A 24,736-nucleotide genomic window follows, 5' to 3' on the forward strand; every position below is an offset into this window, starting at 1 on the left:
GGCTGCAGTTTCCTCATCTGCTCAATCCCCTCTTTTGATATTTCCCCTAAAGTACACTTTCCTGAACTGCCCAGCTGATAGCAGTCTTTGGCAACCTATTTCCCTCACCCTACGAAGTCAGGCTATTTTTGGACTTACGCTGTTTCTATCTCTTACGTGGTTGAAACAATGGTGTGGTGACATCTGACAGGGATGAGCCAGATCACCAGGATCCAGATGTCTAAATTCACTGGCCAATAGGTAGATCAGTACTGGGCTGTACTTGGGGCAGAGGAATCCTTTAGCCATCCCAATCCATGGCAGTCCCTCAAGCAAGGAATGGACAGCCCTCTGCTGTTTCTTCTGAGGGTAGGGGATGGGTGCCAGGAGCTGTGATGGAATTACTCACAGTGTCTGGCCACAGTTTCAGTCTCTTCATCCAGCACTTTCCTGAATGCTGTACAGAACTCCTCTGGTCTCCAGAGCTACAGAACAGTTGATTTGGACAGTTTCTGCCTGTCCATTTGCTGCTTTGGGGAGAAGAGTGGACTCCACAACTCGCTTCCTATTTCTTCATTTTCCCAGAACCACACTGTGGTTTTGATTTGCATTTCTCCAACAGCTAGTGATGTTCAGCATCTTTTCATGTGCTTTTTGGCCACTTGTATATCTTCTCTGGAAAGATTTCTATTGAAGTCTTTTGCCCATTTTAAAAATTGTTTGAGTTGAAGGATTTCTTTGTATATTCTGGATATTGAGCCTTTATTGAATATGTGGTTTCCAAAGATTTTCTCCCATTGTGTAAGCTGTTGTTTTACTTTTTAACATCACTTTATTTCATCTAAAGAAATTTCTTTAGCCATTCATTTAGTGAATGTCAGATGTATTTTTCCTTCATTGGAAAATGTCTTGATTTTCTTTTCATTACTAAACAATATTTTTGATGAATATAGAATTCTGGGTTGACAATTCTTTTCTTTCAGCATTTGAAAGATGTGTCATTTCCTTCTGGTCTCTGGTTTTCTAGTGAGAAATCAACTGTCAACTTATTTAGGTTCACACCACCTATCCTGGACCACATTTGTGGGCCATGGTTCTTATGTCAATTTAGTTTTCAAAGGCTTTACAGTACTATTCTGTTGTTTCCCATCTGTGTGCTAACAAGACACTAATTTAAAATCTGGACTGTGTTCCAGATGGTGTTTGGTTATAAAATCTTTTGCCATGTTGTTTCTGGTTGGTTTTATGCATGGACTGTTCAAAGACTTCCCAGGATTTCATATACAAGCCATTTCACTAGCTCCTTCCTTTTCATAATTCTCCCTACACTCTCTAGTTTGGAGTGGGGAGAGAGAGGCACTGCCTCCTATTTTGCAATAGAATGGAAGACAGACTCCTGTCGAGAGTCTCCAGGCCATGGAACCAAGTAGGAACAGGGAGGAGAGTAGCTCTTTTGTGATGTTCACATGAGCAGGACTGGTGTGCCCAAAATGTTTATAACCCTGCTGGGCTACCCTTTTCCCAGTACTTCGGCTGTAGACAGCAGGCTTTTCTGGGATAATCTGTTGTTATTATTGTCATCTGCACCTGTTGGTGTTTTAGGGTTGCAGGCTCTCAAGAGTCCAGTAGGTATATATAGGAGAAGAAGAAAAACAAAAAACTGGAAACTCCCTAATGGTTTGTTCCTTGATTCTTTGGACCCTAGCCAGTGTACTTTCTTTTCTCCACCTTTTAGAGTCTTATGTCATTTGCTCTATAAATTTTGTCCAGGTTTTTTCTTGTAAAAGAATAGGATGGAATGTGCTTATTCCATCTTGTCTGGAACCAGAAGTTCTAGTAGCTGCTTTTATTTTACTTATTACTTCCATACTTCTTAGAGTCCTTTTTTTTTTTACCTCTTTTAGTAGCTAAATACACTTTACTACCTGGTAATTCTAGATACTACATTTTTTTCCTGTTCAAATTACTGGTGTGGTTTCTGTGTCCTAACTGGACCCTGACTAATATTCAGTGTTTGGTAATGACAAAGCCTAGAGTATGACCTCGAAATGAATGTGGATGGTGGAGGTATGTGGAGGAAATGTTCACTGGACATGAAGATGATAACAAGCAGAGAAACAGGGGGCTTGAAAGGATCTTCTATGTCAAAGCTGAATTCACAAAAGTAAGAGAGGAGATAAAGACAATGTGCAAGATGCTCATTTCCAAAACCACCATGTAATTCCACCATTGAATGCTCTGCTAGAACACTCAGTTTCAATCCTGAGTCAAAATGCTCTGCATATGATGGTTGTCACTGTCAGGTAACCTCAGGAACCCTGGTCTGGGTTCAGGAAATTAAGTTCTAATCCTGGTTTTATCATGTACATTCTAGTTAAATAACCTGAGTAATATAATACACTTCACTTCTTTGAAACCAGGTTCAAACCACAATATCCTCATTTATGAAACACAGTATTTATTTCTGTTCTGCTTGCCTCAAAGAACAGCCATAAAGGGGCTATGCACAGACCACATACACATACACGAATATGCCTGTGCTTGAGATGACCCCAGCCTTTCCATTCCTCAGCTGCTCAGGTACATAGATGCTACAGCAAAGCATGCCTCTTTGTCCCTTGCTCTGCTCTGGTCCAAGCCTTTTTTTGTTTTCCCTTAAACCATTACTACAGTTTGCTATCCATCTCCCTGATAATTCTTCTTTATAGATTGCCATATGAGCCTTACTGAAAACATCTCCAATAAGGTAAACTCTCCTCTAAAATCTCCCATGGTTGCCCATCATACATTTAGGGATCTCCATGATGCAGCTCAGTCAACCCTATCGCCATTTTACCTCATCACATAGCCCTCTCCTGACCACAAAGCATAACACTTTTGGCATCCATACAGATTAGCTCACTGATCTATAAACTTGGTATTTCTCATTTAGATGCCCTTGAATAGCTAATGTCTCTGTCTAGGATGCCCGCCTTCCATATCTCTGCTTGGTAACATATTATTTTTCCTTCAAGTCTCAACCCAAGCTCAACTTTGAGCACATACATTTTTTTCACATAACAGGAAGAGGTCTTTTCTCCACTGTTATTCTTCTCTTGACTTATTCTTCTCTTGAAGATACTAGGCACTCATCATAAATGGTCTTACACTATGGTTATTTGTAAACATGCCATATGTCCTTTACTGGGCTGGGAAAGTCAATAGGCAGGACTTTATCTTACTCATTTCCATCTCCCTGGTGCTCAGAAGAAGGCCTGGAATATAGTAGATGCCCAGTGAGTGCTAGTTAAATAGGTTGCTAAGGTAAGAGTGGGCATGTAATACATGAGGTGAAGTTGTAAACATGGTTTTCAATGGGACCAAATTTGAATTATGTGTGGGGTATATATAAAGTGTTTGTATCGACTTGTGGTATGTAGGGAAAGATGTTTGTCTTTTAACTCATTCCATTTGAGCCTGTGATTGATTGAGAATGTAGGGTACAGGTGTATTATGGTTTGTAAGGGGAATGTGGTTTACATGTGTGGTATGTGTATATGTACAATATGAACACAGATATATCCTAGGGCTTGCCCTTTCTACTCTTTGGGCCAGGCTGGTCCTTTTCCGTGGCATTGGCCTTATACCCGCCTGCCTCCCCTCTTTCCTCTTTTCCTACCTTAAGTATATGTCAGTCTCCAGCCCATGGGCCCCTTGGTCAACAGCTTTCTCAAAGGCCATCATGGTATTTTCAGGTCCCACCTGTGGAAGAAAAGGATATCAGGTCCTACGCCTCAGAGTCTCTCCTCTCAGCATCCCTCCCATGATAGAGATGGAGCTCAGTAATAAAGGGCTTTAGGAAGTAGAGCTTGACTACACAGAGTCCCTTTTCAAAAGCTCTGCCTACATTTCCATCTACCCAATCTGATTCTGGAACTCTGCTCATCTAAGGCAGTGTCATTTGGGCATGGTAAAGAAAAATGGACTGGGAGTCAGGTGACCAGGGTTCAAGTCCAACCTCTACAGTTAACTCCTTTGTCTTTGTCATCTGAAGCCAACCTCTTTTACTCTACAGGGGTTCCTTATGGTTCTGAAGTCCCCTTCTCTCACCCATACACCCAACACACATCTGTACTCACCCATGTCCATCATGCTCAGACCTACCATAGGGGCACCTCTATGTGCAAAGAAGGTTGGCTTGGGTCCCAAATTCTCCTTCTCCAGAATGCAGGGAGAATAAATCCCCAGTGGCATCAAGTAGAGGAATAAAAGGATAATAATAAAGGGCAGTCCAATAGCCAGTTGTAGAGCTGAAAAATTTGGATGGAGGGGGAAGTGAGACTAAAGGAAAAGAGGGATGGAGAACCATCCCAAGCAACTGATAATCCCACAGCAGCAGTCTGAGTAAACACGCAGACTCTGTTTCCTTGACTGTGTTGATTGGCTGATTACTCTCTACTTCTGTCACATTCTCATCTATCTTCAGAGGTCTTGGATGTGAAAGTACAGGCTGTCCAAATGTAAGATATTATTATTAAAGCAGCATTATTGGAACTTAAAATTGACTGGGAGATGAGTTATACAGGGAGTAGAAAGGGAAAGAGAGGGCGGGAATGCCAAGAGGCAGCTTATTTGTGGAGGAAGAGCTCAGCTACTTTTGAGAAAACCCTTAAGCTTGTAAAGATCAGCTTTAAATGCCCCTATATTTAAAGCAGTAGAGAATAGTGGAAGCGGCTTTGGGTGGCAGAAATTTTGGTTCAAGACCAGGCTTTGCTATTTTCTAATTGTGTGACTAAGGGCATGTTGCTTAATCCCTCTGAGGCTTCATTTTCTTCTGTAAAATGGAGCTATCTCACCACTAATATCTGGCTCACAGAGTTGCCTAATAAGTATTCGATAAATATTTGTTATTTGCTTCTCTCTCTCTTTCACATACGTGCACACACGCACACGCGCGCATGCACACACTCACACAATCCATAGCCCGTTATCACTGTCCATTTTCCAACACATGATATTTTAGACCTCTGAGAATTTTACCCATTTGTACACTTGAAGTTACCACCTATGTTTCATTGACTTTCAAAAACTAGGTTTTTAGCTCTAACCTTTCAACTTTGTGATTTCATTACATCTCTTGATTTTTCTTCTGTCATAAAAGGTCATCCTGTATCTTTTAAATCTGGCTAAAATTTAGGAAGTGAAAAAGAAAAGACTTAGATTATTGCCTCCTTTAAGCTCTTGCTCCATAAATATTGCCTAAACTTCACCCTCCACACACACATACACACATGTACAAACACACACACACAATGGTACCACTATCAATCCAGTCTTTCTCTAACCGGAATCCCCCCACAAGTCAGGAAGCAAATACCCCTTATTTAACCAATGATAAACATGGTGGCCTAGAGAGAAGACGATCCTACTGGTTTCTCATCAGGGATGGTAAGAGATAACTCCATTCCCAAAATGATTTAGAGCCCTGATTCTCTTTTGTTTTCATTATATTAAAGTAAAAAATGGAGAAGAAACCAGTGGCCAAGCCAGAAATTTCTGCCCCAGGTGTGACAGGGACTTATAGGGGCTTGCTTTGAGTTATTGGGATGTGACCAGGGATCTTTCAACTGTTTAGCTGAAAACGGTAGCGTTTGCCAAACAGAAAGAACTATAACTCCTAACAGCACACTAGTCAAATAAAATTAAAATGGTTCCCATTGCCCTCACCCATCTCCAGACAGTCAATGTGTAAGAACACAGAGAAAATCTTATTTTCTTAGCAAGTGAGTCCCTCTTTAGAAGACCTGTTCAGTCAAGGAAATACTATAACAGGCCACCTAAGATAGGGAGTGAGATTTCCAAGAGCATGCCTAAATAATGAGTTAAACTGATTTCAAAGAGGCATAGGGATAGCTAGCTACCAAGTTTCTCTTTTGCTAAATGCAGAACACAAGCTAAAACCAGAGGCGAAGGGGTCAGGCATAAGTCCATCCACATAACTTACCTTCTTCTTCCAACTGGGCCAAGAAGAGGGCCACAGGCCAGGAAAAAATAATCATCACAATTACACAGCTCAAGTGCACGTAGGGAGCAAAGACCTGGGAAAAAGCCAAAAGTCAGGCTGTACATACCAGCAGACAGTGCTAGAGCTACAGGATGATGCTTACCTGAATTGAAAGTCCAAAGGTCAACCACTTGTCCCTCCAATATATGCATAAAAGAGACAGCAAAAAGGCACAGAGCATATTCACTAGTAGAATCAGGATCTGGAGAAAGAGAGAATCTCCTGACTTCCTGGCCCTAGGCTGGACCAGAACTGTTCTTGGGAATCAGATGTGTGTACCCAACAATGTCAGGGTCCTCATCTCCTAGTTCTTTTAACCAAACCATCTTGAAAATCCCCAATATGCGAAGGATCCAAGCATTCATGTTTTCTGCTCCAAAAGTCTTTGTTACAGCATGGATGGAAAAATTACACAGCCATGTGGCCTGCTGTCATTACTAATTTATGATCTTGAGCTTCAGGTGGGCTCTCAGTGCTGCTTGGCATCCCTCACTCTTCTCAACAATGGCCATTATAAATCACTTCTTCATACCATTCAATACAATTATAAATAAATAATATTTTAATTAGCTTAATATATGTTTTCCCCAACAGACCACAGCTTCATGAGGCCAAGGAAAATATTTGTATTGTTGATTACTGTATCCTCAATGTCTTGCAAAATGTCTGACACATAGTAAGCATCAAATAAATATTTGTTGAATAGATGAAAAACATTGCCTGCCAGAAAGCTATATGCTTCAGAAGAACATTGAAACCAAAAAGACTTAACTTCCTCCACTTCAAACACAGTTTTTCTAAATCTAAGTTGCCCTCTAGAGAATGCTTAGTTTCCTTCTTTCCATTATCTCTCTATATAGCCATAATTAAACCTTCTCAGAAGATAACTCTAGATCCTAATTGCTTCAATGGTTAATTCTACCAAACATTTAAGGAAGAAATATCTCCAATCTTGAACATTCTTCTACAGAATAGGAAAAGAGGGAACACTTTCTAACTTGTCTGATGAAGCAAAGAAAACTTGATACCCAAACTCAACACAGATATTTACAAAAAGTTTTTCCTCTCTTGCATTAGGAAATGCTCTGGTTTGGGACTTAAAATGTGAAATGTGGTTCTAATTATGTATGTGGGAACACTGCTTCACAGAGGAAATCATTTTGATTACAGAACATCCCTTTCTTATGGCATACCCCTTTAATTATACAACTCCAGGCAGCTGCCCCACCCCATAAACCTATAAATTCCAGGTTGATTTAAAATAAGCAACCTAGATATACTGAGTATATTCTGCTAAAAATTTTCATATATAAGGACTCTATATTATCTTTTGGCTAACAAATATCTTTAGAATGTTTATCAGCAGGTCTGGTTATTAACATATTACACGGAGTTTTGATCGAGGTCACACATTCCTCCCTGGGAATCTCCAAGTAGAAGGGGATTCTTTTAAGAATTCTATTAAGCAGCTTGGAGCAGTTATAATTGTTTGTCTCAAACCTTGGTTCAGTAGTGTCCTACACTTAATACAATTGAGATGCCAACAATTTCTTGGTATGGCATAGAAGAAAAAATCCAAAGATTCAGAGAGAAAGGTTTTTGGAATGGAGTCACCTATTATCAGGTCACCCGCCCCTATCATGTTCTCTGGGAGGTCTCAGAGGACTGAAAAATGCCCTGGTAAGGAAAGTGCCAGCATCCTTGAAAAGTACTAGAGTGGCAAGCCTCTAGGCCTTAATAAAGGTGAGAGATGCTGCCAATGAAATGGGCTTCATGATCTCAAAGGGAATGACGAGATCCTGCTGCGGCAGAGGCCAAGTAGCAGCACTTAACTGCCAGATGCAAGGTGGGCATGGTTTCTATAATAGACACAAACCTGGAATGGTAATCAGAAAGGTTTAACTACAGGGATTCTTGGAGGTGGCTAATTGATCATGATGACCCAAAATAGATGGTGATCTCATTAAGGCTTATTTGTTTATTTTTCAATCTATATTCTTTCCCTAAAAGATCTCATGACTTCAATTTCTCTCTTCTCTGACAACTCCTAAATTTATGTTTCCAGTTCATACTCCTCATTTGAGTAAGAGGAGATATAAGGGCACCACTCAAGAGAGTTTTATGTGTTCCTGGATTAGGGGAAATACAATGAACAGTATCAGAACCATGCATGAGAACAAAATGAGGGAGGCCATGTTGAAAATGAGCTGCATCTCCAAAGATAGTGTTAAAAGTTGCCTGTTCTCTGGGCACCAGATATGGACCCTTTAAAAGAAACCACTGTGGTGTCATCTTAAAGGGATCTCACCCAAGGGAGGGACAAAAGGACCTCAACAGAGAAATTTCAAGTGGGGTACAGGAATCCAGGTACTGACTTCATCAACAGTTGGAGTGAAGATTTTCAGCAGAAGAGTGTCTGGAACACACAGCAGCAGCCCTGATGGAAAGAGCCAGGAACTGTGCATTTACCTGGTCCAGATGGAATCACCTCATTACCTCTTGTCCCTCCTTGTGGGATTGTGCTCTTTTTTCCTAATTTCCTCTTCCCATGGGCCCTATTCTGCTAGAGGAGAGGAAAGAGAACCAGGATGCCCTCTCCACCACTGCAGGCTTCCAGGCTGGGGTCAGGCTCAAAGAGGGGAGGGGAGAAGTTTTAAGATCGATAAAAGTTGAAGTTTGATTTATTACAATGAAGTTAAATTTTTAATAAATGAAATTGGAATGTTCTTGTGACTAAAATGGCCTGGGAAATTAAGGGAACTTGCCAAAGATTTTTATCGGTGTGGGAAGAACAGGGTCACAGAGTGAGTTTAACAGAGAGTAGTAAGAAAGAGTAAAGTTTGGGTTCAGCTCCTTCTGTTAAGCCAGTTACATCTATTAGAAATTTAATTACTTCAGTTAAAACCATACAAGTGGATCTCTTCTCTCTAGGGGAAACAATGAAAGAAAGGGAAACCCTGTATTTAACACTGAGTGCTGGGGAGGCACATTCACGGCAGGCCTTGAGGGCTCCGATGCAGGTTCAGATGGCCTACCTTATGACACCAGTGCAGGTATAACTCGTTTTTTTCCCAAAACAACAAACATGCAATTATCTGCAAAGAGGAAAGAGGAGGAAATTTTGAAATCACCAAGATGCTGCTCAAGGCACTGCTCTGTAGCTCAAAATTCCTTTCACGATCTGGCACTACATTCACTTCTTATAATATCTGCACTTTTCAGTCAATGGGAATTCACCATGTTGTTCCTCTGCCTGAAAAGCTCTCCCTCCCCATTCTACTCACCCTTCAAAGCTAGTTCAAATCTCATCTCCTATTTGTAACTTTCACCAGCACCCCCAGCAAGAATTATAATATCCTCTGAGATTTCCTAACAATTACCACACTGATACCCTTCCTGAGTTCCTGCCAATTCCTTTCCCCTGGGTTGGTCTTTATTCCTGGTATTACTCAAACCCCCTCATGAGAAGATAGAGGTCAGGGACCAGCACTTCCAAGGGTCTTTTAAAAACTGTTTCTTGAGGAGATAGTATATAAAACAACTATCACAACTACATTGTTGTTAACACTAGTACAGACTCAACAAATCTTAGTTAGATTTGAATCTAAATGTAGCCTACAATCAACTCAGTGGGAGATAGAAAGTAAAAACCTGGAGTCCTCAGATACCTAGGATATTAATGATAATTCAAATATGTAAGCTACTTTCCCTTTTTATCAAAATAATTTCATGTAAATGATTTCATTTTTTTCTTTACCCAGTTCTATGAAAAACCATTTTATTAAATATTATCGCTCTCATCTGAAAGAAAGGAAACCAAGGCTCAAAGTAACTTAGAGCTGGAAATAGAACCCAGGTCTCCCTCCTTGTTTACTATTATTGCCATTGTAGGTATCCAAAAAGAGGACAAATTATAAAGTTTGTTAAAATATATTGCATTATTGGACACTAGAACTCATTCCCACCATAGAAGCTAGCTATACCTTTTCATGTTTACTGTGTATGAAAATGGCACAATTCAGTGTCCAGGGTTTGGCCCACAACACATTCTTCATCTGTAATTTCTCTATTAAAAAAAGGTTTCTCTGCCTATAATCCACCTTCCACATCACAACTTCCAGAATGATTTTCCTAAATAGAAACCCGATGTATTCCAAATACTCTCCAGGTCTTCCAAAATCTTTAGCAAACCTACCTTCCCTGTTATTCTTCATCATGCCCTACATTCTAACAGAACTTTTTCCTCTTACCTAAACATACCCCAAACTTTGCTATCTCTCTGTCTCTGTCATACTGTTCCTGAAATGTTCTTCCCATCCCAATATCTGCATGTACAAATCTAACATTCTGTTCAAGATCCCACTCCAGTGTCATCTCCTTCAATCCCCTTAATCCCCTTAGCTTGAAGTCACCTCTTCCTTCTCAGAAACCCTGCAGAACTTTATTTAGACCTCTTCAGTGCTCCACCAGTTATTTTTGTCCACGACTTTACTAGATTCTAAGCTCATGTGTGAAGGAGTTGTTTTAACTTTATATCTCATGCTTTATAGAGTACTCTGCATGAAAACAGAAACTACATGTTTTGTTGATCTCTGTGTATTCAACACAGCACTATGTCTGCTCATAGTAATGCTTAACAAATTTTGCTGAAAGAAAAAATTATTGCAAATGGAAACTGATTTGCAGATTTGTTTCTTAATCAAAACTGGAAATCAGTGGAGGCATGGAATAGTGAAATCAGAAAAGATACCTGCCCTTCTAAGGCAGGCAAAAACTTCAATTGCCTACAAGTTTTACTTCCATTAGCTTTCCATTTCCACAGCCTTTTCTCTTGCCTGGCCTGAAAATTTCACAGCACTACTATGTCAGGCAACACAGGCAGGGTCACTATTGCTAGAAGACTTATGCTAAAGTTCACTTTGCATCTGGGCTAGATGATCAGCATTTGCACATTAGGACACATTTAACCAACTAGCTAATTTGTAAGGCCCAGAAAAACTGATGCTCGGGGGATGGAATATGAAATATGTAATGTGAAGGTATTGTTAATGCGCAAAGCTGTGTGTGTCTACAATGACAATACTAACTGAATCATAGGATAGGCTATGGATGGGATTAGGAGAAGGATGTTCTGACACCCTTTAAAAGGGCTATCCCTTATGCCCTTAGTCATCCTCTAATAGCACAAGCCTTTCTGACTTCAATCCCTTATGCCTAAAATTCAAACAGCTGACATACATCCCAACTCTGTTAAGACAGGTGATCTTAGATTACGAAGGTTCCAGCACTGAGTACAGGAGCACCTCATGAAAATACTAACGAAGAGAATGGGAGAAATAGGAAGCATTACTCACCAATAGCATTGCAGAGTAGACAGTCACAATCCCAGCTACAGACAGCAAAACAAGGGACCAGAAGAACCACAATCCTGTATTTAGAAAAATGGCCCTGCAAAAATGTGTTTCAATTCTTAATATATACCAGAAAGCAATAGAGTCTCTGATAAGGATGGGGATAAGACCAGACTGAATGAGGCATAGGAGAACAGAGGAAAATAGGAAAGAAGAGGTTTGGGAATAGATTTGTGAAGATCTTTAGTGATATTTAGTTGAGGAGTTTGCACTATGCCCCATAGGTAACTAAGTACACTAATGGACTCTGTGTAAGTGGTAGGATTTTTAAAAAGAGTTATTTAGAATATATTTTTGAAAATCATGTCCTCTTTAGAAGTCAACATAATACAGAAATGCTAGAATGTCAAAAGAGAAAGTCATCCCATAATTTCACCACCTTATAAAAACTAGTATCTTCCATTTTGACAGGTTCCTTCCTCATGTGTATGTGTAATTTTTACATAACTGCAAAAAAAAAATTGCCCTTTAAAAACAATCCCTGATGTGTTTTCTTCCTGGAGTACAGAGCAAAGATGAAAACTGCTAATTATTTTCTAATAATGATAACACTTGGTCTAGATATTGTATGTCAAAGAATTCATACTTTTCATTTCAAGATAGCAGAGTGATAATATGCTGAAATTCCTGCCTTTCCATATAAAATCTGAAGAAATTATATTTTAAAAAATATAAAGTATATATTAGTGAAAATACAATCATGTTAAAAATAAGAAAGGAAATTATCTTTGGTCAGAGGATGTAACACCCAGCAATTAGAATGAAATTGGCAAACTGCCATCCTAGTAAAAGACATTTCACATCAAAACACTGAGATGAGTGTTTTTTGTAGAAGATGATCTCTCCACCAGTAATCAGAAAGCATGTGAGGAATGTTAATCAATGAACCCAAGAAAGCCAACAAATGGAATAACTGGGATACAAGAAAACATAATGTATTGAATAATCAGAAAAGAACCCTAAAATATATACGATTAATAACTTAGAAGAAGTAAAGGAATGAATCACATCCAGAAAACAAGAACAGGACATTTTAACACAAGCACAGGTGGCTACGAAAACAATTGAATATGATCATGAAATTACTTTTGAAATAACAAACATGAAAGATGAAAGAAGAATTAATAGGCAAAAAAATTAATGTCACCAAAGAAATAGTGAGAAGATGGAAAATATAAAAGAAAAATTGAGAGACACAGAATATAGTTTAAGAAGTTTCAAGAATGGAATTGAGAATACAGAAATAAATCCATTCATCTATGGCCAGCTGATTTTCAACAAGGGTGCCAAAGCCACTCAATGGAGAAAGAATAGTCTTTCCAACAGGCAGTGCTGAGAAAGCTTCAATTCCACATTCAAAAGAATGAAGTTGGACTCTTCCTCATTCAAGAGGCTCTGGATCTGTAAACTGTCTCAAGTCTGGGAATTGATTAAGGGGCCGTGACTCTGTTTTTGTAATTCAAGGGAGATTTTTGTTCACGTGGCCTAGAATTCTTCTGCTTATATAGTTCAAACAAGAATTTAGTCGATTGCCCATCTATTTTACTACTTGGTACTCCATGATCCACTAGCCAACGCCATAAGTCTCTGCGAGTCATATTATTTTGATTGCTGCTTTGAGCCTGTTTTCCATTATGGTAGCCCTGTCCACCTTGTCTGTGGCGATTAACTGCAGCCACTTGGCTTCTGCCGACTCGGGACCCGATTATCCCCATTGTATTTAAGGATTCCAGTTCAGTGACAGCAGTTCCTACAGTAATATCTGACCTACAGAGAAGGGCGACTACAGAGCTCTTCAGGGATGATGGAGCTAGTTTCACAAATTTATTCCTTACAGTCCTGGTAAAAGGTGTGTCCTCTGGACATTCCAGGCCTGTGTGAGCAGGTTTTCCATGATAAATCCACTCTAACATTCCAATCTCTCTAAGCCTTTGAATCCCCTCCTCCACATTATACCAGGGCAGTTCTGGCATTTCAATTTCTGGTAATGCCGGCCACCTTTTGATCCATGTTTCAGCCAGCCACCCAAACAAACTGTTAACACCCTTTCTAACCCCTCGAGCTACAACATTGAATGCAGAATCTCTGCTTAGTGGGCCCATATCAGTAAATTCAGCCTGATCCAACCTTATATTCCTTCCACCATTATCCCACACTCTCAATATCCATTCCCACACATATTCCCCTGGTTTCTGTCTGTATAAGTTGGAAAACTCATACAGTTCTTTTGGAGTATAGCGTACTTCCTCATGGGTCACACTTTGTACCTCACCCTTTGGGGCTTGTTGGGACTTGAGCCTAGTTATAGGTCTTGAAGCAAAAACTGGTGGTGGGGGTGGGTCATAAAAAGAGTTAGAATTATCTCTCAAGCCATTCACCTCAGGGCACTCTGTTGCATTTTCATCTCTTAAAACAGGATTAGTCTCTCCAGACAAAAGAGTGAGGGCTGCTTCCTCAGGGGAGGTGATTACAAGATTAGCAGGCATTGAAGGGTCAATCTCCTTAGGTGGGAGTTGCGTGGCAGGCTCCTTAGGGCAGACTGGAGGCAGAGAAGCTGTTTCCCCAGGACAGCCCTCTACAGGTAAATCTAACAATGACCCAGCAGAATCCAGGGTTCCAATGTCCTCACTGTCATTATTATCAATCCATATGTCTCCATCCCAAGTTTCTGGGTCCCATTCTTTTCCAATCAATGCCTTTACTTTAACAGCAGACACCCTGAGAGGTTGAGATTTTAGTTTACGCTGTAAATGTGCTACTCGCACAATAAGAGACTGCGTCTGATTTTCAGAAACCTCCAGTCTGCGGGCACAGGAAATAAGATTTTCTTTCAGGGCACAGATGGAACTCTTTACATCTGTCATACGGCATTCAAGTTTTGAATTTGAAGCCTTTAGCTCATCCCTTTCTCTTACAACTGTATCCAAAGTATCTAAGAGCAGCCAGCCAACATCATTATACTTCTTAATACTGCAAAACTCTGTGAAAATGTCGAAAACGCTGTCACCCAGAGCCTCGCTTCGTACTAGAGCACAATTAGGAGAATCAAATGGTGCTATTTTGCGTATTTCCTTTGCCAACTCCTGCCATGGACTCTTAGTACCCTCTTGATTATTGGAAATAGAGTCATTAGTGCCTCTGAATCTAATCAGAGTAGAAAACAAGTTGTAAAAGCCCACTTTAAGATTCCGTTTCTCAAGAACCACTCTCGGTACCAAGTTGTATTAGTTAGGGTTCTCCTTGGAAACAGAATCAATGAGAGATGTCTCTTATTATCAAATTGTAAAAGTGACTCACGCAACTGCGGGAGCGCACGAGTCCAAATTCTGCAGAGCTGTCAACAAGCTGTCAACTCCAAGGAAGACGTCCGACGAACTCCTCGGGAAACAAACCAACAACTTTAACGAACTCCTCAGGAAACGAACTGGCAACTTCGATGAGCTCCCCAGGAAAAGCTTCACTGAGCAGCTGAAGAAGAAGTGAAGGTTCTCTAACCGTCCGGCTTATAAGCCTCCAACTGATCACCCGGACCAAATCCAGCCAATTGCATTCTCTCACTGTGGAAGCACGCCCCTTGATGAGTCATCAGTCAGCTGCAGTCAATTGACTGATGATCCGACAAACCAACCAGCCTCAAATAGCCTCACAGGAATCGTCAGGCCAGTGCCCGCTTGACCAGACAGCTAGGCCACCTAGCCAAGTTGACACATGAACCCAACCATCACACACCATATTCAAAAATTAACTCAAAATAGATCAACAATATAAATATAAATGCTAAAACCATAAATATCTTAGAAGAAAACATAGGGATGAATCTTCATGACCTTTGATTTGACAAGGGATTCTTAGATTTGACACAAAAAGCAGGAGCTAACAAAAGAAAAAATAGGTAAATTAGACTTCATCAAAATTTAAAATTGTGCATCAAAGGACAATATCAAGCAAGTAAAAAGACAACCTACAGAATGGGAAAAAAGAGTTGCAAATCACATATCTGATAAGGGGTTTAATATCAAGAATATATAAAGAAGTCCTACAACTCAACAACAAAAAGACATACAACCCAATTTTTAAAGTGTGAAAAGGAGTTGAAGAGACATTTCTCCAAAGAAGATATACCAATGGCCAATGAACACATGTAAAGATGCTAACATCATTAGCCATTAAAGATATGCAAATCAAAACCATAATGAGATACCACTTCACACCAACTAGGTTCATCATTATTTTTTTAAAAAGTAAAGTAACAAGTGCTGGAGAGGATGTGGAGAAATAAGAACCCTAGTACCTTACTGATGGAAATATAAAACGGTAGAGCCATTGTGGAAAGCAGTATGACAGTTCCTCAAAAAGTTAAACATAGAATTACCATGTGATCCAGCAATTCCACTCCTAGGTGTATACTCAACAAGAATTGAAAGCAAGGACTCAAACAGATTCTTACACACCAATGTTCACATGTTCATAACAGCACTGTTTACAATATTCAAAAGATAGAATCAACCCAAATTTCCATCAACAGATAAATGGGTAAACAGCAATGGAATATTATTCAGCCAAAAAGAAAAGAAAAAGAATGAAGTTCTGATACATGCCACAACAGGGTGAACCTTGAAAACATTATGCTACATTAAATAAGCCAGACATAAAAGAACAAATATATGCTTCCACTTACATGAAATATCTAGACTAGGCAAATTCATAGAGACAGAAAATAGATTACAGGTTAACAGAGGAATGTGGAATGGGGAATTATTGCTCAATGGGTACAGAGTTTCTGTTAGGGTTGACGAAAAAGTTTGGAAATAGATAATGGTGGTGGTTGCTCAACACTGAGAATGTAATCGATGTCACTAAATTGTACTTTTATAAATGGTTAAAATTTCAAATTTTAAGTCATATATTTTACCACAATATATATTTTTAACAATAAAGAAGTTCCAAGAGTCCTCTAATAGGAATTTCAGAAGGGAAGAATGAAGAGAATAGAAGAGAGGTTATACCTGAAGAAACAACAGCCAAGAATGTATAAGATGAACACTGAAGACATTATGTTGAATAAAATAAGCCAGACACAAACGGAAAAATATTGTATGATCTCACTGATATGAAATAATTATAACAAGCAAATTCATAAAGCCAGAAACATTCTATATGACTACAGATTACCAGGGGCCAGAGTGGAGGTAGGGAATAGGGAGTTAATGCTTTATTGGTACAGTTTCTCTTTGCGGTGACAGAAAAGTTTTGGTAATGGATGGTGGTGATGGTATTTGGAAAATAAGGAAAACATATCAAAATTTTATCAAGTAGTCAGGATTACCAGATAAAGTAGAGGATGCCCACTGAAATTTTGATTTCATATAAATAATCAATTTTTTAGTATAAGTGTGAAATATTTTATTTGCTAAATCTGACAGCCCTAAAAGTAGTTTAAAAATGTACTGTAAAACAAACTCAAAATGGAAGGAAAAATAAAGATAAGAGCAGTAACTAATGCAATAGAAAACAAATAAACACAGCCAAAAGTGGGTAATTTGAAAAGATTAATAGAATTTACAAATTCTGGTGAAACTGCTCAAGGAAAAAGAAACAAGAAACAAATAACTGACATCAGAAATAAAAAGGGGTGCAGTGCTATAGATGCTGCAGACTTTAAGAACTACATTAAGGGGATGCAGTCAGCAAAATTCAGACTATAGGAAATTCTAACAGATTTTCTTCAACAAATAAGCTGCTTGAGAAAAAGTCTGTATGTGGCTGGGGAGAGAAGAAGAATCTCACTCACTTTTAAAAAGACATTTTTAAATGGCAAAATTAAATGATAATACTGATAAGTGTACAGTTGGATGATGAAATTACGAAAAAAAGCAAGGAAGTAATTACCAAAAAGTCAAGAAATAGTTACTTGAGTTTTCATAATTAACCAAAGACTGGAAACAAACCAATATCCATCAATAGTTGAATACATAACTACAGGGTAGTATATTCACGCAACAAAATATTGTACAGCCAAGAAAATGAACAAACCACATTGACACCCAAAGCCTGAATGTGTCTCATATATATAATACTGAGTGAAACAAAAAGGAAAGATTGTACTAAAATACAATTTACAAAAGTTGCAAAATCAAGCAAATTTAGGTTATATTTTAAAAGATGCATTCATAGGTGATAAAAATAGAAAGAAAAGCAAGGAAATTATTAGCATAAAAGCGGTTACTTCAGAAGAAGGAGGGTATTGTGATCAGGAGGGGACACAAGGGGAGATTGCTGAGGTTCTGGCAATGTTCTACTTCTTACATTGGTAGATGATTTACCCAGGTGTTCACTTTATAATTTCTTTGGATTTTTTTTACTAGAGAAGTTGTAGGTTTATAGAAAAATCATGCACAAAATTATACCATCCTATTGTTAATGCCTTGCATTAGGGTGGTACATTTGTTACAGCCGATGAAAGAACATTTTTATAATTGTACTGTTAACTATGGTCCATGGTTTACATTAGGGTTCACTGTTTGTGTTGCAAAGTCCTACAGTTTTTCTTTCTTTTTTAAAATTTTTATTCTAGTAACATGTATAGAACCTAAAATTTCCCCTTTTAACCACATTCAAATATATAATTCAGTATTGTTAATTATGTTCACAATGTTGTGTTATCATCACCACCATCAACTGTCAAACTATTTTCAATAGCGGTTCCACCATTTTACATTCCCACCACAAATGAATGAATGTTCCTATTTATCCACATCCTCTCCAACACTTGTTATTTTCAATTTTTTTAATAGTAGCCATTCTACTGGGTGTGAAATGGTACCTCATTATGGTTTTGGTTTGCATTTCCCTAATGGCTAATGATTTTGAGTATTTTTTCATATGCTTTTTGGCCATTTGTATATTTGTATATCTTCTTTGGAAGATATATTCAATATGATTATTTTTAAAACTATAGTTTTATATTCTACGCAATTTTATGTATGTATTTTATATTTTATAATACACATATTTTACTTTTCAACAGATAAATAAATTAAAGCATATGATCATCCCAATAGATATTCCAAAGGCATTAGATAAAACTTTACAAGCCCATCTGATAAAATCTTTTAGAAAAGTAGGAATAGCAGGTCGTTTTCTAAGCATGAAAATATTTACCTTAAACCATCAGCAAACAATATCCAATCAATGTGGGTTGGGCAAGAAGGGCAGGAAATGAAGTTGTGGCTCTAAAGAAAATGAGAGACTGCCCTTACCCTAAGAATGTAAAAAATAACTTCCCTCTAGGAAAGAGGGAGCAGTCAAAGATTTCACTAGAACTCAGACTTGTGCACAACTTGCATACTGCATGCTGAAGACTGAGGAACACAACTGGGGGACGGCTGTATGGAAGCTTACAGAGATTGGCTACAAAACATCTCTGTCTTCCTGAGCCATGCTTGTAGTCAAGGCAAAAGACTACTGCAACAAACATTTCAGTAGCACATCTGGAATAGCAATTCCTAAAAAGTGGTTAGGGCCCAGCACTTGCATTATGTCAAAAAACACATAATAATAATAACAAATAATGACCAAAGTGACTAGTGTAAATTAGTGAACAGAAGTTCCTCTCACCACCACATACTGGTACTGTACTGTGGTACGCCCCAGGTCTTTGATAAAACTGAAGAGATGGGAAAAGAGCCAGAAAACTTTGGCTATTAGACTTTTTACAACTTTGACAACCAGGGATCTCAGAGACAAATTTTTTTTTTAATTTATAAGAATTAAAGAAATAAAACATTTCTTGTATTTCAAGTGCTATGGAATAATTCAGAACTGGTCCAAAAATAAAGATTGCGTATGAACTGATGAGAAAACATACTGAAGGCCCCAAAAGATAAATGGGCCAATGAAGAAAATACATTAGCTAAATAAACTAGTTTTGAAACTCAATAATTCAAAATAAAAAACAATTCTATCTAGCAAATTGACAAATTATTCAAAATAAGAATTATGAGAATTCAAAATTTTTCTTCTCTATTCAGTAACTCCACTTGTGGGAATTTATTGTAAGAGTATTATCAGAACACACAGATTTCTCTGCCCTGTTATTTCATAAAAACAAGGAAACTAGAAATGTTCATAATGCCTACTAAAAAAAATGGTTAAGTATATTACAGCATCTTCATGTGATGAAATATTTTGAAATTATTTTAAATGATGTTCATTAAGAGTTTTATTTATCTGTTAAAGTATTTTAATTATTTTAAGTGAAAAGGAAAAGCAAAATTATATACAGTTTGAGTATAATAATGTAAAAATAAATATTAAAAAAGGGCTCAGAAATATACCAATAAATGACTGTCACCTGAGAGTGAGACGAAGCAGGTTTTATATATTCCAATTTTCTGTATTTTTGACATTTAAATAACAAACCATATTTTACTTCTATATAAGGAAAAATAAAATGTATTTTCATTTTTAAAAAACATCTCATATCCAAACATACCCCTATTCTCCCCAAATACCAAATGATGAGTAAGATTTTGCAGCAAGTTTAGAAGGCACTGGACCAGAAAAACTGGAAGGGGTGGGAGCAGCCCAGGAGTAGTTTAGCCGTAACAGGGTACTAAGAAGGGACAACCAACTCTGTGTTCAAAGTCCTAGGAACTCCCCTAAGGAGAGCAGGATGAGGCAGAGACTGTACATGAAATAAAGACAGCTGGATTCTGGGATAGAGATAATGAATACTAACTAGTCTAGGGATCAGTAACCCAAACAAAATGAGTGAGGAACAAGATGTCAGGGAGTCATTATCAGAGCAGCAGGATTAGGGCCACAGGAAACAAAGAGAAAGAAAGTTTCCCACTGATGCCAGATTTGGTCAAAGTGCAAAACTGAGTTTGGGTGGAAGTAAAGTATAACAGTTTAGAGTGCTAAGCATCTTTACCTCCACCCCAGAGTCAGGCCTCTTACCCACAAGCTGTGGAAAGCACAGTTTTGTCCACTCTGCCCTACTATGCCATCAGACCTTTTCAACCCGGAATAGAATCCAGGTGACTATCAGACCAAAGAGCCCTTAAACAAATGAAAATGCAAAAAGTAAAACTCACCAGTCAAAGTCAAAGTATTCATTTGAGGATTCTGCCCACACGAACAGGAAAAGGGAAGACAAGCCAACTGAAGCAAGCAGAAATGGGAAAAATAATCTCTCTCGCTGGGAAGAGAAAGAAAGGAAGTCTAACTTAGCTTCATTCCTCCATGTTAACTCAGCAATTTCTGTATATACTTGCCAAAGATTAATATAGTCAAAGTGCCGTGTATTATCCTCCAAAGTCTAGACTGACCACTCTCTTCTTTTCACTCCCTACTAAATCTTGTATCTATCAATGCATAGCTTTATTATGCTGAACTGTAATTATGTGTTTATATGTTTGTATCTGCTATTACACTCTTTCTTCTTGAAGAAAGGAAATTTCTATAACACATCTCTGTATTGCCATTTCTAGCACAGTTTCTTGAATGTAGTTGGCTCTTAACAATCATCTGTTGCATTCATCTACCAAATGTTTCTTTGGTGATTCATTCATTGAGTAATTTGTTCATTTCTCATTCATCACTTCATTTAGTCATTTATATATCCACTAGTAGTGATGAGGGTGGTGTGGGTTTAGGGAATAAACATTTTTTTTTTTTTTTTTGAGTAGCTATTTTGTGCCAGTACAATGCTAGGGACTTCACAAGCTATTTTAATTTCTTTCTTATAACAGCCATATGAGTTAGGTTATTTTTCATCTCATTTCACAGGAGAAAGAACTAAAGCTCAGAGAGGTAAATTAGTTGGCTCAGATCACATAGCCAAGAAGTGACAGGGTCAGCACTGGAATTAAGATCTATGTGATGGAGGATATCTTTGTGGAGTTACAACTGGGCCTTAAAGACAACCACCTTACCTAAAATCATATCACAAAAGACCCATGCCACAGGTTGCCAAAATCTTCCTGGAAACTTGAGGTTTGAAGTTGCTATCTGAGTTATAGTCCTTACAGCCTTTCCTACCTCTTTGAGATACTGTTTTTAATCTATCAAAAATGGATAAAATAACCCCTGCCTTATCTAAAGTATCATGTTGATGAGGAGTGAGGATGAGAAAAAACAGGAAATACAAAAGAGCATTTCAAAAAGCTTACTAAATGCTATAGGTATTAAGGCACTAATCCACCATCCTGAGCACAGGAAGGCGAAGAGCACAGAATTTGACTCACATCTTACACTCATTCTCTACAAAAACACTTGTGTGGACTTGTAAAACCAAAAATCAGATTACATTACTCTCTTGCTTAAAACCCTCCCAGAGCTTCCCAGCATACTAGAATATTATCCAAATTGCCAACCACGGCTTACAATGTCCTGCATGATTAACCCTTGCCACCCTATACTCTACGCTCTGATTCCATTTCCAGACTCCAGCCACATTGGACCTTCTGTTTCTAAACAGAAATTAAACTAAGTTGAACTAAATTTCATCAGGACTTTTATACTTGCTTGTTCCTCTACCTAGAATACTTCAAAATTTTTCAAAGGCCCTCCACTGTTTACATTATAATGTTCAAACATTTTAGCTTGACATACAAGATGCTTCATAATTTGATAAAATATTCCTTTCCAACACTACCTCTTACTATATAATTCTGTATAAATTCAACATTGGAAATTCATTTTTCCCTAAACATACCACCGCACTTGTCTGTCTCTTGACTCTTGTTTACATTACTCCCTCCACAAAGTTTCCCCTATCCCCACCCCCACAATCAGTTCTGCATGTGGCAGATCACTTCCACAAGTCAGTCGCTCCGGAAACAGTAATAATAATAGCCAACATTTATTGAGTGCTAATCATGTCCTGAGACCAATTCTAAGTGTTTTACACATATTATCTCCTCTATCCTCATGAAAAACCCCATTGGTGAGTATTATTTATTATCATCATTATGATAATTCTAATGAGGAATCCAAAGCACTGGTGCATTAATTAACTTGCCCAAACTCCCACAGCGGTGGAACTGTGATACCATAATTTGAGCTGAGGCAGTCTTTCCTCAGAACACAAGATCTTAGCTTTTACTCGACACTCCATCCCTTGAGTAGAAAGGGACCTTAAGAATTATTTAATTCAATTCCCTCATTGTAGAGAGGTTCAGAGATGTTACATAACCAGCCCAAGGTCAGAGTTGGAATTAGGACCAATACATACTCCCAGGTTCTGGCCAGAGATTTTACCTTTATACTAAACTGCCTCAAATACCACCTTTCCAATGAAGCCTCCCTTTATCTTTCCCTCTATGTCCTTTCTTTATGGTTATCATGTGACTGACTACCTCATCCCTAAGCAGTAAATATCTCTTGAATCTATCCACTCTTCTCCATCCTTCCCATCACTACTCTAATGCAGGCCACGATCACCTCTTACCTGGACTACTGCTACTGTCTTCTCTCTGGTTTCCTTCCCTACCTTAGTTTTGTCCCTTCCAATACATCCTCCACACAACTGAATAATCATTACAAAACATAGCTCAGATCACATCACTAGCTTGAAATATTCAGGGAACTCTTATTCCCTACTTGGCAGATGTCAAATTCTTTAAGCCACATAGTGTCTGACACATCTCCCTTTGTAGCTTCATTTCCCTTCACTTCTCAATTCATACCCTTTGACACCTCCATGTCTTTGCAAATACCATTTCTTTGGCTGACTCATATTATTTGCCTCTGTAAGTCTTAATCAGTATTCACCTTTAAATAAAGTTATCTTTGGCCACTCCTTTGCACATGCGCACACACACACACACACACACACACACATAAATTACAGCACGTATCTCACTATATCGAGATTGTGAATGTACTTGTCTTTTCTCCCAGTAGAATGTGAATTCTTTCGGAGCAGGGACCACATCTAAGGTACTTCTGCTATCACCTGTGACTAGCATAGAAGTCAAATATCTGGGCAGGAAATATATAGGGGACTGAAGAACTCTCCTGCCCACTCCATGAAAGCCTTCCATTTCCTACTCCTTTTCTTGCGCTCCCACTTTGAGCATAAGAAATCAGTGATTCAACTGGTCAAATTCTTAGACTCTAGCTGGACCATGTTTGTAAGTAGGTACGTGGCTCTCCTCTTCTTACTTCAATATGCTCATCATTGGGTCTCTTCCATGATAAAGACCACCAGAGAATCCCAACATATGACTTAGAGAAAGAAAGAGGCCCTTAATGAGGCTAGGTCAAGTGCCACCATTCAGCCTTACCAGAGCTCTTCATTAGGGAACATCAGGCAATAGTCTGACCAATAATAAAGGAGGATCTTGTTTCCCACTTGTTTTTTTTTTTTTTTTCTCATGAGCATAGCTCCCTTGAGAAATGCACAGTGAAGAAATAACTAGATTCAGGTATTACCATAATCCCTAGTCAAAAAATATCTAGTTGCACCCAAACCTCACTTTTTCTTCAAGGTTTAGTAGATGAATAAATACAAAAGAGAATGAATGAATGAATGAATGAATGACATAAAAGAAGAGCAAGGGAAAGAAAACATGAAGAAGAGTAAAAGGACATGAAGAAAGCAAAGCACGTATTTTAGAATAGTTTACTTTGGATCCAGAATTGGGAAAGTCCTTTCGGGGAAGAACTAGAGCCTAGCATCTTCAGTCCTAGGGACTCTAATGAGCCATCTTGTGGTGAGGTGTCAGCCCATGTTCCCCATTTCTGAGAAAGTGTGGTCCAGCTCCTTCCCATCTCTCAGTACCCAATTGCGGCAACGAGCTCCAGCTTTAGGTTTTTTCAACTGATTAATTTTCCACTGGCAGCTGTAACAGCCAGTAATGAAAGTGAAGTAGCATTTGTAGGTGAAGATGTGTCCACTTCTCAGATTTGACTTTTTCAGCTTTCTTTTGTTATGACTCCTGGGAACAATCCTAGTGGTTTTCTTAAACATGATCCACCCTTTTGCTGGAAGGAAAAAAAAAAAAACAATCAGGACATGGTGCAGCTCCCCAGATGATCCCTACCTTGCTGTTCTACAGAATTCCATTGAGAGAGATGGATTACAACAACAAAAAAAGTTTATACTAAAGGATAATGCATTGGATTGGAATCAGAGGAGTATACCTTCATCCTACCTTTCCTACTAAACTGCTGAGTGTTTAGAGCAGTCATTGCACTATGTTAAGTTTAATTTTCTCACCCATAAAATGGGATCATATTCCCTGTCCTGGCCAACTGATAGAGCCTGAAAGCATCAAATTAGAAAATATATATT

General features: G+C 38.4%; 1 protein-coding gene across 1 annotated transcript in view; it reads right to left on the reverse strand.

The window, feature by feature from the left end:
• The window catches only part of GDPD4 (glycerophosphodiester phosphodiesterase domain containing 4), a 102,537-nt gene extending 78,125 nt beyond the window's left edge, over nucleotides 1–24,412 (reverse strand). Inside the window, exons 1-9 of the mRNA XM_037839763.1 lie at nucleotides 24,224–24,412; nucleotides 20,532–20,635; nucleotides 11,377–11,470; nucleotides 9,058–9,117; nucleotides 6,126–6,224; nucleotides 5,963–6,056; nucleotides 5,067–5,144; nucleotides 4,123–4,268; nucleotides 3,638–3,720 (exon numbers count right to left, since the gene is read on the reverse strand). Coding sequence (XP_037695691.1) covers nucleotides 3,638–3,720; nucleotides 4,123–4,268; nucleotides 5,067–5,144; nucleotides 5,963–6,056; nucleotides 6,126–6,224; nucleotides 9,058–9,117; nucleotides 11,377–11,470; nucleotides 20,532–20,635; nucleotides 24,224–24,412 — 947 coding nt within the window. The remainder of the gene's footprint in view (nucleotides 1–3,637; nucleotides 3,721–4,122; nucleotides 4,269–5,066; nucleotides 5,145–5,962; nucleotides 6,057–6,125; nucleotides 6,225–9,057; nucleotides 9,118–11,376; nucleotides 11,471–20,531; nucleotides 20,636–24,223) is intronic.
• Between the last annotated feature and the right edge of the window lie 324 nt (nucleotides 24,413–24,736).

Source organism: Choloepus didactylus, chromosome 6 (genome assembly GCF_015220235.1).
Source record: "Choloepus didactylus isolate mChoDid1 chromosome 6, mChoDid1.pri, whole genome shotgun sequence".
In the NCBI taxonomy this organism is placed as follows: Eukaryota; Metazoa; Chordata; class Mammalia; order Pilosa; family Megalonychidae; genus Choloepus; species Choloepus didactylus.